Source organism: Festucalex cinctus, chromosome 6 (assembly GCF_051991245.1).
Source record: "Festucalex cinctus isolate MCC-2025b chromosome 6, RoL_Fcin_1.0, whole genome shotgun sequence".
NCBI lineage: Eukaryota > Metazoa > Chordata > Actinopteri > Syngnathiformes > Syngnathidae > Festucalex > Festucalex cinctus.
Window position 1 is genome coordinate 24,526,651 of NC_135416.1, and position 14,893 is coordinate 24,541,543.

The 14,893-nt window shown below is 45.5% G+C and overlaps 1 protein-coding gene across 1 annotated transcript in view; it reads left to right on the forward strand.

Moving 5' to 3' along the window:
• LOC144020186 (D-aminoacyl-tRNA deacylase 1-like) overlaps positions 1-14,367 on the forward strand; it is a 29,772-nt gene extending 15,405 nt beyond the window's left edge. Inside the window, exons 5-6 of the mRNA XM_077523392.1 lie at positions 1,019-1,192; positions 13,180-14,367. Of these exons, the coding sequence (XP_077379518.1) occupies positions 1,019-1,174 (156 nt within the window). The 3' untranslated portion in view covers positions 1,175-1,192; positions 13,180-14,367. The remainder of the gene's footprint in view (positions 1-1,018; positions 1,193-13,179) is intronic.
• The last annotated feature ends 526 nt before the right edge of the window (positions 14,368-14,893 follow it).

The window sequence follows — 14,893 nt, forward strand, 5'->3', positions numbered from 1 at the left end:
TGTTAGTCAGAGCTGTGCACAGTCACAACAATGCTCACTGTCACAACAATGCACTGCATTATTGTGATATTTCAACAACCAAGAATAGACACTGTACTGGACTCTCAAACTCTGAGTTATGTTTTCAGCAATTCTTGCCTACAGCTTTAAAACATCCACAAGTTAGAATGAATTAAAAAGGAAAAAAACACCACACTTAAAAAAATATATATATCGAAATTTGGTATGGCATAGTATGTATTTTTGTTAGCACGTCCACCTCCCAGTTCTGAGGACTCAGGTTCGAGTCCAGGCTCCGGCCTTCCTGGGTGGAGTTTGCATGTTCTCCCCGTGCCCGCGTGGGTCTTCTCCGGGTACTCCGGTCTCCTCCCACATTCCAAAGACATGCATGGCAGGTTAATTGGGCGCTCCGAATTGTCCCTAGGTGTGCTTGTGAGTGTGGATGGTTGTTCGTCTCTGTGTGCCCTGCGATTGGCTGGCAACCAGTCCATGGTGTACCCCGCCTACTGCCCAGAGCCAGCTGAGATAGGCACCAGCACCCCCCGCGACCCTTGTGAGGAGTAAGCAGTCAAGAAAATGGATGGATAGTATGTATTTTTTTGTGTTTGTAAAGTGATGCCTTGATATACACATCTGATTTGTTCCTTAAACAGCTGTTAATTTAAAACGTATATCTCAAAACATCTTTCCTCATTGAAATAAATATAAAAGGCATGAATCATTTGAGCCTCCAAAGAAATGTTTAAAAAATGTTTTGAAATGAAAGAAACAAGTGAAATGGTACTTGATATCATAGCATAAAAACATACAGCAATGACAATTAAATACAATACAAAGAATTAAAACAAGACGCAGTTTTTGCATCAATTTTTCTGCTCATTTAATTTTTGTAATACTGTACTTAAAACAGCTGGATGTCTTCTTGCTCTTTATTGGCACAAAAATCTATCCTTTGGATGGTTGTTTTATTTATTTAAGTGAACTGATTACTCCTATTTTTTTTTTTCTTCCCCCACAGTTGTCCAAGCAAGAGAAGCAGCAGCAAAGGAAAGAAAAGACACGCTTGAAGGGACCCTCTGAGTCAAGTAGGGAGAAGAGCGCCCTGCGTTCCCGACAGGACACCAATGCCAGTAGTGGGGCGGAGGGTGACGTGTCTTCAGAAAGAGAACCCTAGAAATCCTGGCTGAGTGTGGTACGCAAACACTAAAACATATCACTGTATAGTTACTGTAAAGCTTAAATAAGGAAAATGACGAGATTTTCCTTATTTTTGCCTTTTCCAATTATGCTAGTTGTTATGAACATGGCAGTGTAAACACATTTTCATTGTTTGTTTGCTTCAGGATATACTTATGATTCAAAATCTTAGTAAAGTGGAGTACAGTGGTACCTCTTCATATGAAAGTTTCAAGTTTAAAAAAAAAACTCCTCAATAGGAAAATATTGCCTCTAGTTACAAAATAAGTTTCAGGATACGAAAGGTAAAACTACAGGATACGCTACTCGCAACTCCCAAAGTTTCCTGAACGCAACATACTTACAGCTGCTCTGCCAATGGCTATTACTGGCATCTTCCTGGCATCCCATTGGCAAGAGGGACCTGTACCGTATTTGACCATAGATACATAATAGAATGTGTCTACCTGGCATCCCATTGACTAAGAGTATTTTACCATAGATATAAAATAGAATGTGTCTATGTAGTGTCCTCGTCATGCGCCCTCGGGCCATGAGGTGTTTAGATAGTTTTACGTAAGTATTAACTAACGGCCGACGAATTTGTGCAAAAATTCAAACAATTGGTGATTGATGAAGGCTACGTTGCACAGTAAGTTTTTAATTGCGACGAGATGGGCCTTTCTTGGAAAAAGATGCCTCGCCGTACCTGAAGTTTCTATCAAGTTTTAGAATTTATTGAAAAGAATCACTCAGAAAATGTGTTCACGATTCGGGCGATCGCTCACTATAATGATGTTTGCCTTGGACAATTTCGAAGGATTGTTAAAAAAAACAAACGAAAAAACAAGGTCTCCAGGTGGAGGAGTGGAACCGTCACTTGCCTTCGGTTCCAGATGGCGGAGGTTCACTTATCCACCTGGGAGATCATGTGCGGCTTACATGATGTAAGCGTGAGTGAGTGAGTGAGTGAGTGAGTGAGTGAGTGAGTGAGTGATTAAAAAATAATAATAAGAAGATGATTGTTAAAAAAACAAACATCCTTGGATCAGTTCTTGACAAAACACCAGGCAAAAACACTTCTCAGAGAGAACATGAACCAAAAAGAAGGCAAAAAAAAACAAAACGAAGAGGACAGCAGTTAAAAGGTAAATGACCATTTTTGTTCTTTACTCTATTCTTTGTTTTTTACATTATGCACAACTCTCATTTATTGTGCAATAATCTAATTGTAACATGCATTTGTTGCATGTTTTGATGCATTTTTATGCTTTATAAAACATTTATGTCTTAATTTTGGGAGGCTTGGAACGGATTAAGGCATTTACATGGAAAATGCGTCTCTACTTACAAAATTTTCTACTTAAGAACTTTCTTCCAGAACAAATGAATTTCGTAGGCAGAGGTACCACTGTACAGGTTTTCCATCAGGATGGTGACAATCTCATGCACGTGTTGTACAGATGAAGATATTAAAGGTGTATTCAAGGATCTTTTGTCTCTCCGTCTTCCGGGTGGATCATCTTAACAATTGGTTCTCGATCCCGTCAATCAATCTGCCGTAACGACCTTGTGCGTGCACGTTCTTAGCTGAGCATGCGCACCCGCCCCCGGCCCCACCCCCACGGACGAGCAGGAGAGCTGATAGGGTGTCTGCCATGCGCATTTAAAAAAAAAAAGAAGTGACAAACGGATGTTTGGCTTCTACTTTTTGAGAAGATCCTTGAGTACACCTTTAATTCACTAAAGCAAACACATCGGGCACGAATTTACAAAGCTCAATTCCAATGAAGTTGGGACGCTGCGTTAAAGATAAATAAAAACAAAATACAATGACTTGCCAAACTTTTTCAACCTATATTCAATTAAATATGCGTCAAAGGAAATATGTTTAGTGTTAAAAACTGATTTGTTTATGTATTTATTTTTAATTAGGCTACTCGTTTTGAATTTGTTGCCAACAGTACGTTCCAAAAAAAGCTGTGGAAGGTTCATATTTACCACTTTTACATCACCTTCCCTTTTAGCAACACTAAGCATTGGAGATCTAGTAGGTGGAATTCCACTAGCTTATTCTCGGTGTACAACTTCAGTTATTCAGCAATCAGGGGTCTCAGTTGTCGTAGTTTGTACTTCATAATGTGCCACACATTTTCAACGGGAGAAGGGTCTGGACTGCTGGCAGACCAGTCTAGCACTGTTTCACTACGACGCCATGCTGTTGTAAGATGTGCAGGATGTGGCTTGGCATTGTCTTGCTGAAATAAGCAGGCAAGTCCCTGAAAAAGATGTCGCTTGGAAGGAAGCAGGATTCCTCAACCTTCCCATTTTGCAGGTATCAAAATTTGCAATGAAATATCTTGTCTTTGTAGTGTCTTCAATTGAATAGAGGTGGGAAAGGATTTGCATAATTTTTACTTACGTTTTACGTAGCGTCCCAACTTCATTGGAATTGCGCCGGTCACATTTGTTATCCTTTCTATTGTAAGTTTTTTTCTGTGAAATCCAAAAATGATCCCTTTGGAAAAACACAATATCATCAGACCATCACTCTCATCAGGTTTGGTTTGAAGTTTTCATCCAATGCGGGCTCATTTAAACCATGACCACATGCAGGCTCTACCAAAGTATTAAGATGGAATGACATGAAACACGAGAAAAATAATATCTTGTCTTGTTTGGTTGTTATTGGACACATATGTCTTAGAATTAACAACAGCAAACTAATCAGCTGAGTAACTAAAGCCACGAAGAGCAATGGCAGAGTATGTATTTTACGTGGTACCTTGACATACAAGCATAATATGTTCCAGTTTGTAGCTCCATTTGCTCATATGCCAAATCAGTATTCCCCATTAAAATGAATTGAAAAGCTATTTATCCGATCCAGGAATAAAATAAAATAAAACATTTTTTGTTTAAGAAATAAAATAAAATAAAGCTAAAGGAGCATAAGACTCAATGTTCCTTTTTCTTCATTCTATGAGGTCGTGTGTATGAACATTAAAAGTGTAAATATCAATGGCATCTGATTCCATCCATCCATCCATCCATTTTCTTGACCGTTTATTCCTCACAAGGGTCCAGCACCCCCTGCTGGAGCCTATCTCAGCTGGCTCTGGGCAGTAGGCAGGGCACACCCTGGACTGGTTGCCAGCCAATCGCAGGGCACACAGAGACGAACAACCATCCACACTCACACGCACACCTAGGGACAATTCGGAGCGCCCAATCAACCTGCCATGCATGTCTTTGGAATGTGTGAGGAGACCGGAGTACCCGGAGAAGACCCACGCAGGCACGGAGAGAACATGCAAACTCCACCCAGGAAGGCTGGAGCCTGGACTCAAACCCGAGTCCTAAGAACTGCATCTGATTCCCTGAAAAAAATAAGTTTTTAGTCAATTAACCCACAAACTAATACATACTCTGTATGCTGCCATATTGGACATCTTTTGTCCAGCCCACGTTGTTGCTGTGACATATCGCGTGCATCAACATGGCACTGTACATTTTGGACTTGATTCCTGGTCTATTGTGCTGTAATAACGATGTATGGTGTTATCAAATATTGCCATAATTTAGCACTTCAAGTACTTCAAACAATCTCAGGTTTCACATTTTTCCTTCAAGAAAGAAAGGGGAAAAAAATACATTATTATTAATTGCAGAAGTGTCTGAACACAACCTGGCCATACACTGTATAGCAAGATGACAGACTTTTTTTATGTTTTTATTTTTTTTATTTCGTTTGGCTGAAAGGATTCATGGCTGAAAGACTTAAAAACTGACACGACAAGGAGAGGTAGGACTCAGACGCAGGATAGAGGTAGGCCACCAAGGCAACAGGTTTATTTCTGGCCAACAGCTGTCTCCTCTCAAACTGAGAGGAGAACGGGGAGTCAAAAAAGTGGAGAACAAAAAGCGCTCCACTGGGGAGGAAAAAACAGGCAAAAGGTACAGGGGACAACAAAAAGCGCTCCGCTAGGGCGGAAAAAGGGCTCAAGGCACAAGGGGTAACTAAAGGCGCTCCGCTGGGGAGGAAAAAGCACAAAAACAAGGCAAAATGACAAGGCAACGGGAACAAGGACATGAGGACTGTGGGACGCTTCAATGCACTGAGATGTGACACTTCGGCAACGGAGGGGAGAGTGCAGATGGCTTTTATGTGTGGCTTGATTGGTGGCAGGTGGTGATAATCATGGGCGGGGACCGGTAATTAGGGAGCAGCAGGAAGGGCAAGTGACCTGGGGTGAGAGGAGAGTTAGATTTTCAGGGTAAAACAGGAAACAAGGACACAACAATAAAAGCATGGATCGCCACGCCGGTGGCGGCGTGACAGTACCCCCCCCTCAACGGCCGGCTCTTGACGGCCCAGGAATATCAGGGTGTTCCGCATAAAAATCATCGATGAGGGAGGGATCTACGATGAACCGGGAGGGAACCCATTGCCTTTCCTCCGGGCCGTATCCCTCCCAGTCCACTAGGTATTGTCTTCCGCGGCCCCGATTACAAACGTCCAAAAGTTTTCTGACCTTGTAAATGGGGCCGCCTTCAATCATCTCTCTTCGGGTTCGGAGGGAACAAGTGGGCTTTCGTGGACCGGTTTGACTTCACTGACGTGGAATGTTGGATGAACTCTGAGGGATCTTGGCAGGCGGAGTCGAACGGTGGCTGGACCTAAAGTCTTGGTTACAGGGAAAGGCCCCACAAATCGCGGGGCCAGCTTTGGACATGGTACCTTGAGTCGGAGGTGTTTGGCTGACAGCCACACCCGTTGGCCTGGGCGGTATTCGGGCGCCGGTCTCCTTCTCCGGTCGGCGGCCCTCTTCACCCGGTCTCCCTGGCGTTGAAGTGCCATCCGGGCCGCCGACCAGACTTTGTGGCACCGACGGATCATGGCCTGGACCGAGGGTACCGTCTCCTCCTTCTCCAACTCGGCGAAGAAAGGGGGGTCGTAGCCATGGACGCATTTAAATAGGGTGAGACCTGTGGCAGAAGTCGGCAGAGAGTTGTGTGCGAGCTCGACCCATACCAGATAATTGCTCCAGGTAGTCGGGTTCTGGGAGACGAGGCATCGGAGACCGGTTTCGAGCTGCTGGTTTAATCTTTCAGCCTGCCCATTGGCCTCCGGGTGGTACCCCGAAGTCAGGTTGGCCTTGGCCCCTAGGGCTTTGCAAAATTGTGTCCAGAATCGGGAGACGAACTGTGGTCCACGGTCGGAGACGATGTGCAGTGGAAATCCATAAAACCGGAAAATGTGGTGGATCATGACGTCTGCGGTAGATTTGGCGGATGTGAGCTTGGATAGTGGAATGAAGCGAACCATTTTGGAGAATCTGTCGACAACGGTGAGGATTGTGGTTTTACCATGGGATGGGGGTAGTCCGGTCACAAAGTCCAATGATATTTCTGCCCATGGTCTGGATGGGATTGGTAGCGGTTGGAGAAGGCCCATCCGGGACTGATTTGAAGTCTTGTTGCGGGCACAAGTCGGACAGGCAGCGACGTACTCTTTTATCGTGATTTCCATTGCCGGCCACCAGAATCTCCGGGCAACAGCATACATGGTCCTGTGGACTCCAGGATGACAAAATAGCCGTGATGTGTGAGCCCAGTGTATTACCTGTGACCTCAGCTCCTCAGGCACGAAGAGCCGACGTGGAGGGCATGTCGTGGGAGGAGTAACGTTTAGCAGCGCCTCTTTGACATCGTCTTCGATTTGCCATCTCATAGCCCCGACTATGCAGTCACGGGGCAGAATTGTCTCAGGCTCGGTCTCCAATAGCTCGGACTCGTGGACTCTTGATAAGGCGTCAGCTTTGACGTTTTTACTGCCTGGCCTGTAGGTCAGAGAAAATGAAAAGCGATTAAAAAACAAGGACCATCTGGCCTGTCGAGGGTTGAGTCTCTTGGCCTGGCGTAAATACTCCAGGTTTCGATGGTCGGTCCAGATCACAAAGGGGTGTTCAGCTCCTTCTAACCAGTGCCTCCACTCTTCGAGAGCTACTTTAACTGCTAGCAGCTCCCGATCTCCAACAAAGTAGTTGCGTTCTGCTTTCGATAGTTTCCGTGAGAGAAACGCGCAGGGATGCGTCTTGTCGTCCTCTTGGCAGCGCTGGGACAACACTGCCCCAATCCCAATATTCGAGGCGTCGACTTCAACCACGAACTGGCGTTTAGGGTCAGGAACTTTGAGGATTGGGGCGTTGGTAAATCGGATTTTCAAGTCCTGGAATGCTCTTTCGGCTTCCGGGGTCCACTTGAATCGAACTTGCGGGGAGGTCAAGACGTGTAGGGGAGCGGCAATGGTGCTGAAGTTCCTAATGAATCGACGGTAAAAGTTCACGAACCCGAGGAACTGCTGAACCTTCTTTCGCGAGTCCGGCGTGGGCCACTCTCGCACGGCGCTGACCTTGTCGGTGTCCATCTCCACCCTCCCGGGTGAAACGACAAATCCCAGGAAGGAGATTGTGTTGACGTGGAACAGGCTTTTTCCCGCTTTCACGTACAGCTGATGATCCAGCAGGCGTTGCAAGACTCGGTTCACATGGCTTTGATGGCTTACTTGGTCAGGGGAGTAGATCAGGATATCATCCAGGTAGACTTACACAAAATGGTCAATGAAATCCTTCAGTACTTCATTAATCATGGCCTGGAAGACTGCTGGAGCGTTCGTGAGGCCGAAAGGCATGACCAGGTACTCGTAATGTCCCCGGGGAGTGTTGAATCCAGTCTTCCATTCATCCCCCTCGCGGATTCGGATGAGGTGATAGGCGTTTCGGAGATCGAGCTTCGTGAATATCTTAGCTTGTTGCAGCTGGTCGAACACCGAGGACATCAATGGCAGTGGGTACCGGTTCTTAATCGTGATGTCATTCAAGGGGCTGTAGTCAATGCAGGGGCGTAGGGATCCATCCTTTTTGCTCACAAAGAAAAAGCCTGCCCCCGCAGGCGAGGAAGACGGTCGGATGAGGCCGGCTTTCAAGGAGTCGTCAATGTAAGTGTTCATGGCCTGGCGTTCGGGTCCTGAGACCGAGTACAGTCTCCCCTTAGGGATGGTTGATCCTGGGATCAGATCAATCGGGCAGTCATACGGTCGATGTGGCGGAAGAGTCATGGCCTTGGTTTTATTGAATACCTCCCACAGGTGGTGGTAGCAGGAGGGAACAGTGTGTAGATTCGGGTACTCCTCTTGAGCGGACGAGGCAAGGGACACCTGGTGAACCTTGGCTGTGGTGGTCCTGGGTGCTGGTTGTTCCAATACGTGAGTCATACAGTCTTTTCCCCACTCCAGAACGACTCCAGAGTTCCAGTCGATCCTGGGGTTGTGTAAACGCAACCAAGGGTGACCCAAAACCAAAATGGGGGAAGAAGCATGGAAAACATGGAATCGGAGATTCTCGATGTGCTGTCCGATCCGTACTTCCAGGGGTTCGGTGATGTGGGTGATACTGAAGAGCTCCTTGCCATTCAGCGCTCTAGCCTGGATGGTCAGGGGAAGGGGTTCGGTTGTGGCTCGTATTTGCTTTACGAGACCCCAGTCCATGAGGCTCTCGTCGGAACCGGAGTCGATGAGGGCTGACAGATCTGTGATGAGATTGCGGTGAGTTATCTGGATTTGCGTGAGCCTTTGGTCCTTGGCGGGTCGAGGTGACGGGGAACTCACCGGTGAGCCTCCTTTAGCGGTGCAGGCCCCCACCAGGTGGCCAAGTTCACCACAGTGGTAACAGCGGCCCTCTCGGCGGCGACGCTGTCGCTCCTCGGGCGTTAGCCGAGCCCGTCCAAGTTGCATGGGTTCCTCTTCGGCGTAGCCCACTTCCCCTGGTGCCGGTCGGGGGGGAAGATGGGCTGCGGCCTCCCTGTCATCAGTGGCTGCGACCGGGAGGTGGATTCCTCCCTCCTTCGGAGTCCACTGATCTGGGTCAGTTCTTGGCGACGATGATCTGTGCGGATCGCGAGGGAGATTAAAGCGTCCAAGTCCGTGGGAAGTTCCACAGGGATCAGGAGTTTTTGAATGGCGGGTGAGAGTCCTTTTATGAAGTGATCATGTAGTGCTGTGGAGTTCCAGCCACTGTTCGTTGCCAATGTGCGGAAGCGGATTGCGTAATCGCTCACGGGTTCTCTGCCTTGTTGGAGCCGGCTCAACGCTCGTGCCTTCTCTCGGTCGTTGTTCTCGGGATCGAAGACTTGGCGCAAGGCGGCTTGAAAGTCCTGTACGCTCTGACAGACCGAGGAACCCCTAGCCCATTCCGCGGTTGCCCAGGTTTTGGCCCGTCCAGTCAGGTGAGAAATCATGAAGGCCACCCGAGACCGGGCTGTGGAGAATGCCTGTGGTAAATGTTCGAAGTGGATATCACATTACGTGAGGAAAGTCTGACAGCGTCCGGGTTCACCGGAGTATCGTTCTGGGGAGGCCAGTCTTAATCCTACCCCGGTGAAAGACGTGGTCGGGACGGAGAGTTCAGGATGTGAAAGTTGTCCGGTGGGGGCTGGAGCTCGACGCCGCGTGTGGCTCACCAGCTCGTGGACCTGGCTGGACAGCTCCCCCAGCTGGGACATCATGGCTTGCTGGATCCGGTCCTGGTTGTCAAGCCGGGCCTCCTGGCTCTGCAGTGTAGCCTCGACCTTGCCTGCTGGGTCCATGCTGGCCGAAGTGTACTGACACGACAAGGAGAGGTAGGACTCAGACGCAGGATAAAGGTAGGCCACCAAGGCAACAGGTTTATTTCCGGCCAACAGCTGTCTCCTCTCAAACTGAGAGGAGAACGGGGAGTCAAAAAAGTGGAGAACAAAAAGCGCTCCACTGGAGAGGAAAAAACAGGCAAAAGGTACAGGGGACAACAAAAAGCACTCCGCTAGGGCGGAAAAAGGGCTCCAGGCACAAGGCGCTCCGCTGGGGAGGAAAAGGCACAAAAACAAGGCAAAATGACAAGGCAACGGGAACAAGGACATGAGGACTGTGGGACGCTTCCATGCACTGAGATGTGACACTTCGGCAACGGAGGGGAGAGTCCAGATGGCTTTTATGTGTGGCTTGATTGGTGGCAGGTGGTGATAATCATGGGCGGGGACCGGTAATTAGGGAGCGGCAGGAAGGGCAAGTGACCTGGGGTGAGAGGAGATTTAGATTTTCAGGGTAAAACAGGAAACAAGGACACAACAATAAAAGCATGGATCGCCACGCCGGTGGCGGCGTGACAAATACTGAACTTCAACTGAACTAAAGGTTGACATTGACCCTGCTGGTGAAATTAAGCAACGCGCAAACAAAACATTTGTTTCTTATTCCATGTTTCATGTTTTGTGTCTTAGAGATGAGGAAGGAGTTCTCGTTGTAATTTGCCTGTAGTTTTTGTTCCCAAACAGACGATTTGGAGGAGAAAAGCGACTGGTAGGCATTGAGTCATGTTCCTGTGTGACGCTGCTGGCTGTTGTGGCGCAGCTCTTTCTCCCTGTGTGAACTCTGTGGCAGGCACGCACATTAAGGAATACACCATCAAACTGGCACTGTAGCCGCTCTCAAGCAGTAGCCTCCTTCCTCCTCCCACAAAACTTTGATTCCATGCAATCCCACACGGTTGTGCACAAGTTGTGCCTCTAAGCCTCAGACTTTGAAAGCAGGGCACCCTGTAATTCTCAAGTACATGTTGGGTTCATATGTGCCCCAAGACACGGAGCATTCAGTTACATAAGGCCTTTTTGTCGGACAGCAGAACAGGCAAGAGAGAGTCTTTGGGGGGGGTGAAGAAGAAAACTCAGTCTCTTGGTGTGCAAGCAGGCGAGTACACACAAATAACTTGTTGAAATGTCTGCCTTGTGGAAGGACTGTGGACATTTTGAATTTTACAGATTCCTTAAATAAAAAAAATACGAACCTGAAAAGGAAGGTGGTCTTTCAAAGGATTGCATTCATCCATCCATTCATTTTCTTAACCACTTGCTCCTCACAATGGTTGCGGGGGGTGCTGGAGCCTACCCACTGGCAACTTATTCCCTGAATTTTCTTTGACACAGATTAAGTATCAAAATAAGAACATACCATGGCAAACGCCATTATCCTGGTCACATGACCATGATGACGTATCCCGTACATAAAACAGCTGCCATTGTTCACTTGAATCAATCAAACTATTTATATAGCACCTGTCATACATTCAAAATGCAACTCAAAGTCCTAGACGTCCATAATACAATACAAAGTAAAAAGAAAAGAAAAAGCCCTTCCCCCCCACACACACATCCCACACATCCCCATGATCATACCCACAGACACACCCAAAACACCACAGACACACGAAAACCACAACATGGTGGGCACAGAAGTACCCTGTAAGGAAAGACACCCAGGAGGAGTTCATCCACAGTGAGATGGTTGAAGACCAGCCTTCCCTCTCACTGTGGAGGCTCCCCCATGAGTTTGCTGACTTGATGGGCATGAAAAAGGCAGTCTTCTATCCCAATTAATTCTCCAAATATTGATCAGAGTAAAATCCTCAACACGTCCTGTTTCATGTCATTCCGTGAGGGGGTGGACCCGTGGGGTGGTGGCCTCTCTCTAATGTGGGCTAAAGCGTGCTTGGCACACAACATATAGCATGGCCTGTCACTCGGATGTTTACCGTTCAGGTTAGGGATCACCCATAAATTACATTTCTAGAGTGACCAATGTCAATGGTGATTTGACTGGTAATTTGAGCCGCTGTAACACGCAACTTGTCGATGCTCCCCAACTTCGACTCGCTATGAGCAGGCCGGCTGATTGAGTTGGCCAGTTTCCTCCCGTTTTTCGGCTCGATAAGATTTGGTGAGTCCTCCATGACTGTAGTGCTTTTGAAGAAGTGCTTCTTTGCTATAAGGGCGTAATTCCACCTTTTAATGTCCTCTGTGGGACACCATCATTCCTCGTGAGTTCAATGCTGCCACTGGCAGCCATTGTGTATTTTACGCACGCGATACGTCACGATGATCACGTGACTGTCCAAAATGAACGATATAGTACTTAACGTAAAATTATTCCTAAAAAGTGCTATAAAATCACAATTGCTCAACATAAATTGGCAAAGTGTTGAAATTAATCTTTTCACAGAATAGCTGGTTAGTTTTTCATCAGTCTTGTGTTCCTTTAAATGTGTATGATGATCACATGACTGTCCAAAATGGCCGATACTGTATTTAATGCAAAAAATGTTCTTTAAAAAAAAAAAAAAAAAAGTGCTATAAAATCATAAACGCTCAACATAAATTGACATTTTCTTTTCAGGGAAGTGTTGAAATGAATTATTTCACAGAATAGCTAGCTGGTTAGTTTTTCATAAGTCTTGTATTTCTTTCAGTCATGAGCAAGGTGAACTTTCCTTGACACTTGTCCAATATTTTCTTGAATCTGCAGCGTTGTCATTTAGATGAAATCAGATGCAATTTTCCCACCTGTGTCAATTATTGACTGCAATCCATGTTCGTTTTCCAAAATAGTCAGTAATTATAATTATAATAACAGGGATTTTATGATTATTGAGCAAAACTACCATGGGTGGCATGCTGAATGAGTGGTTAGCATATCCTCCTCACGGTTCAGAGATCTTGGGTTCGAATCCTGCCTTCCTGTGTGGAGTTTGCATGTTCCCCCTGTACCTGCGTGGCTTTTCTCCGGGTACTCCCATTTCCCCCAACATTCTGAAAACGTGCATGGTAGGTGCTTGAATAAATTGTCCGTAGGTGTGAATGTGAGGGTGCGTGCCCTGTGATTGGCTGGTGTCCAGTTCAGGGTTCAAAAGCCAGCACACCTGCAACCCTAGTGAGGAGGATAAGCTTTACAGATAATGGATGGATAGAAAACCAACATGATCGCAACAGTATTTTTGTGTTTTATTTTTGTTTAAATCAAAACAAATAGGTTGTAAAAACATTTTTTTTAACATTACATGGATTATTTAAAACCAAGCATGTTATTTTGTTTCATATATTTTGTTCAATTGTAATGTTTTGCGTTCTCTCATGCAGATAACAAAAAGGCATCAAATTCAGTTTGCTCAGGAAGGACTTGCTTCATGAGGCCAAAACTGATCAGGACTGTCCTTTTTGTTTGGAAATCAGCAGTCATCCCTTCCACCGATGATGGTCGATCTCCTACAAACGTCCTTCATAATCAGATCGACCAAACCTCAGCAACAAAGTCACAAAGATGTCCATGACCCGTTTATATTGGCACAGTTTCCTTGGCTTTTTCATGAAAGATTGTTTGGGCATCAGGTGGGAATAAATGTGAAATAATTACGTAATGGACTACCTTTTTGTCCATTTAATTTTGTTTAACTTAACTTTGTTTTCTACCTGATTTATAGCAGAATTCAAGGTGTCCACAAAAATGCTCCCTGATATCTATAGATGCATGATTTATGATTATGCATGATTTTAAAATACTGTAGCTAGCATTACAAACACTCAATGAATGCCACTTGTTACTCCGCTAACGTTAATACAGGAGTCTAGCTCTGTCCACTCTGTGCAGCACATCTGGAGTGCTCATGTTGTGCTTCAGTGCTACTCTTTACCTCATCCAGGTTTGACCTAAACCTTACCACCTACTCGATAAACAAGACACAAGCCATTAGATCTGGTGACGTTGCAGGCTACATGCAGAACACCGTTTCGTCTTTTCCAGCACGGCACATCAATCCGTTTGGCAGGTTCTCATTGACAAATGCCTCTTGTTACTGGCACTGCAATTCGCCACATGTTGTGCAAACCAGGTAACTTTGACCAGTTTGACTAGTTCATCACTCAAAGAAGAAAGCAAAGTCTATTAAGGTTTTAATGGCAATAAGACATTGACATATGTATGGACCTCATCACTATCAATAAGACTGCTTTGGATATCATAACATCAGATCAGGGTGTGGTTTTGTGGACAGCCTGTAATTCAATTGAAAGTGCTTCATTTGTTGTACATGATTACTATACTTAATGTTAGATCTTTAACAAATGTGTAATGTCTCAGTATCATAAATTTTAAATCTTTCTTGAATGTTTATTTTTGCCTGAACTGAGCTACTTCATAAGTCTGTGAAATTGCTGTTAGGATGCTTAATTTTGTGAACTCAAATGAGCCACATTGTACATCTGAGGTCTGACACATTCAACACTTAATGATTTAATTAATATAATAAACACATGGCACAGCTCAAGGAACCCATAGAGTATGTGAGCCTCCACAGAAATGCACAAAAATTATATTTCCTGTCAAAAAAGAATAAAACCTCAATATTTACTTTTGCACTTTTAAGGCCTGCAATTACTTAGTAAATGTCATTCTCAAAATGTCTGACTCAAAGTCCCATTGGCTAATACATGCATTACCATGTGAGTAAGTGACACAAATTTCCTCCAGGACTCTTAAGCACTAATGTGATTTTGCATGCTAGTTGGCCACAGTAATGAACTAGTCATCTGGAGCACATTGAGCTACTCAAAGACTTGCATTAACATCATCAACATTTGTCTGCTTGTATCCTTATTATTTATTACCACTGCAAACATGGTTTTCAGTTGTGACAGCTGCACAAGTTTGCCTCATTATGCCCCTATTCAGATCTTATCCCATGTGAGCCAGAGCACTGATGTGAACACAACGTTAAGGGTATACCAAGATCAGATTTAATCGTTTTCTGGAGAATTTCAAGTAATCAACCTGTGCAGCATTACTTTGATTTGTGAT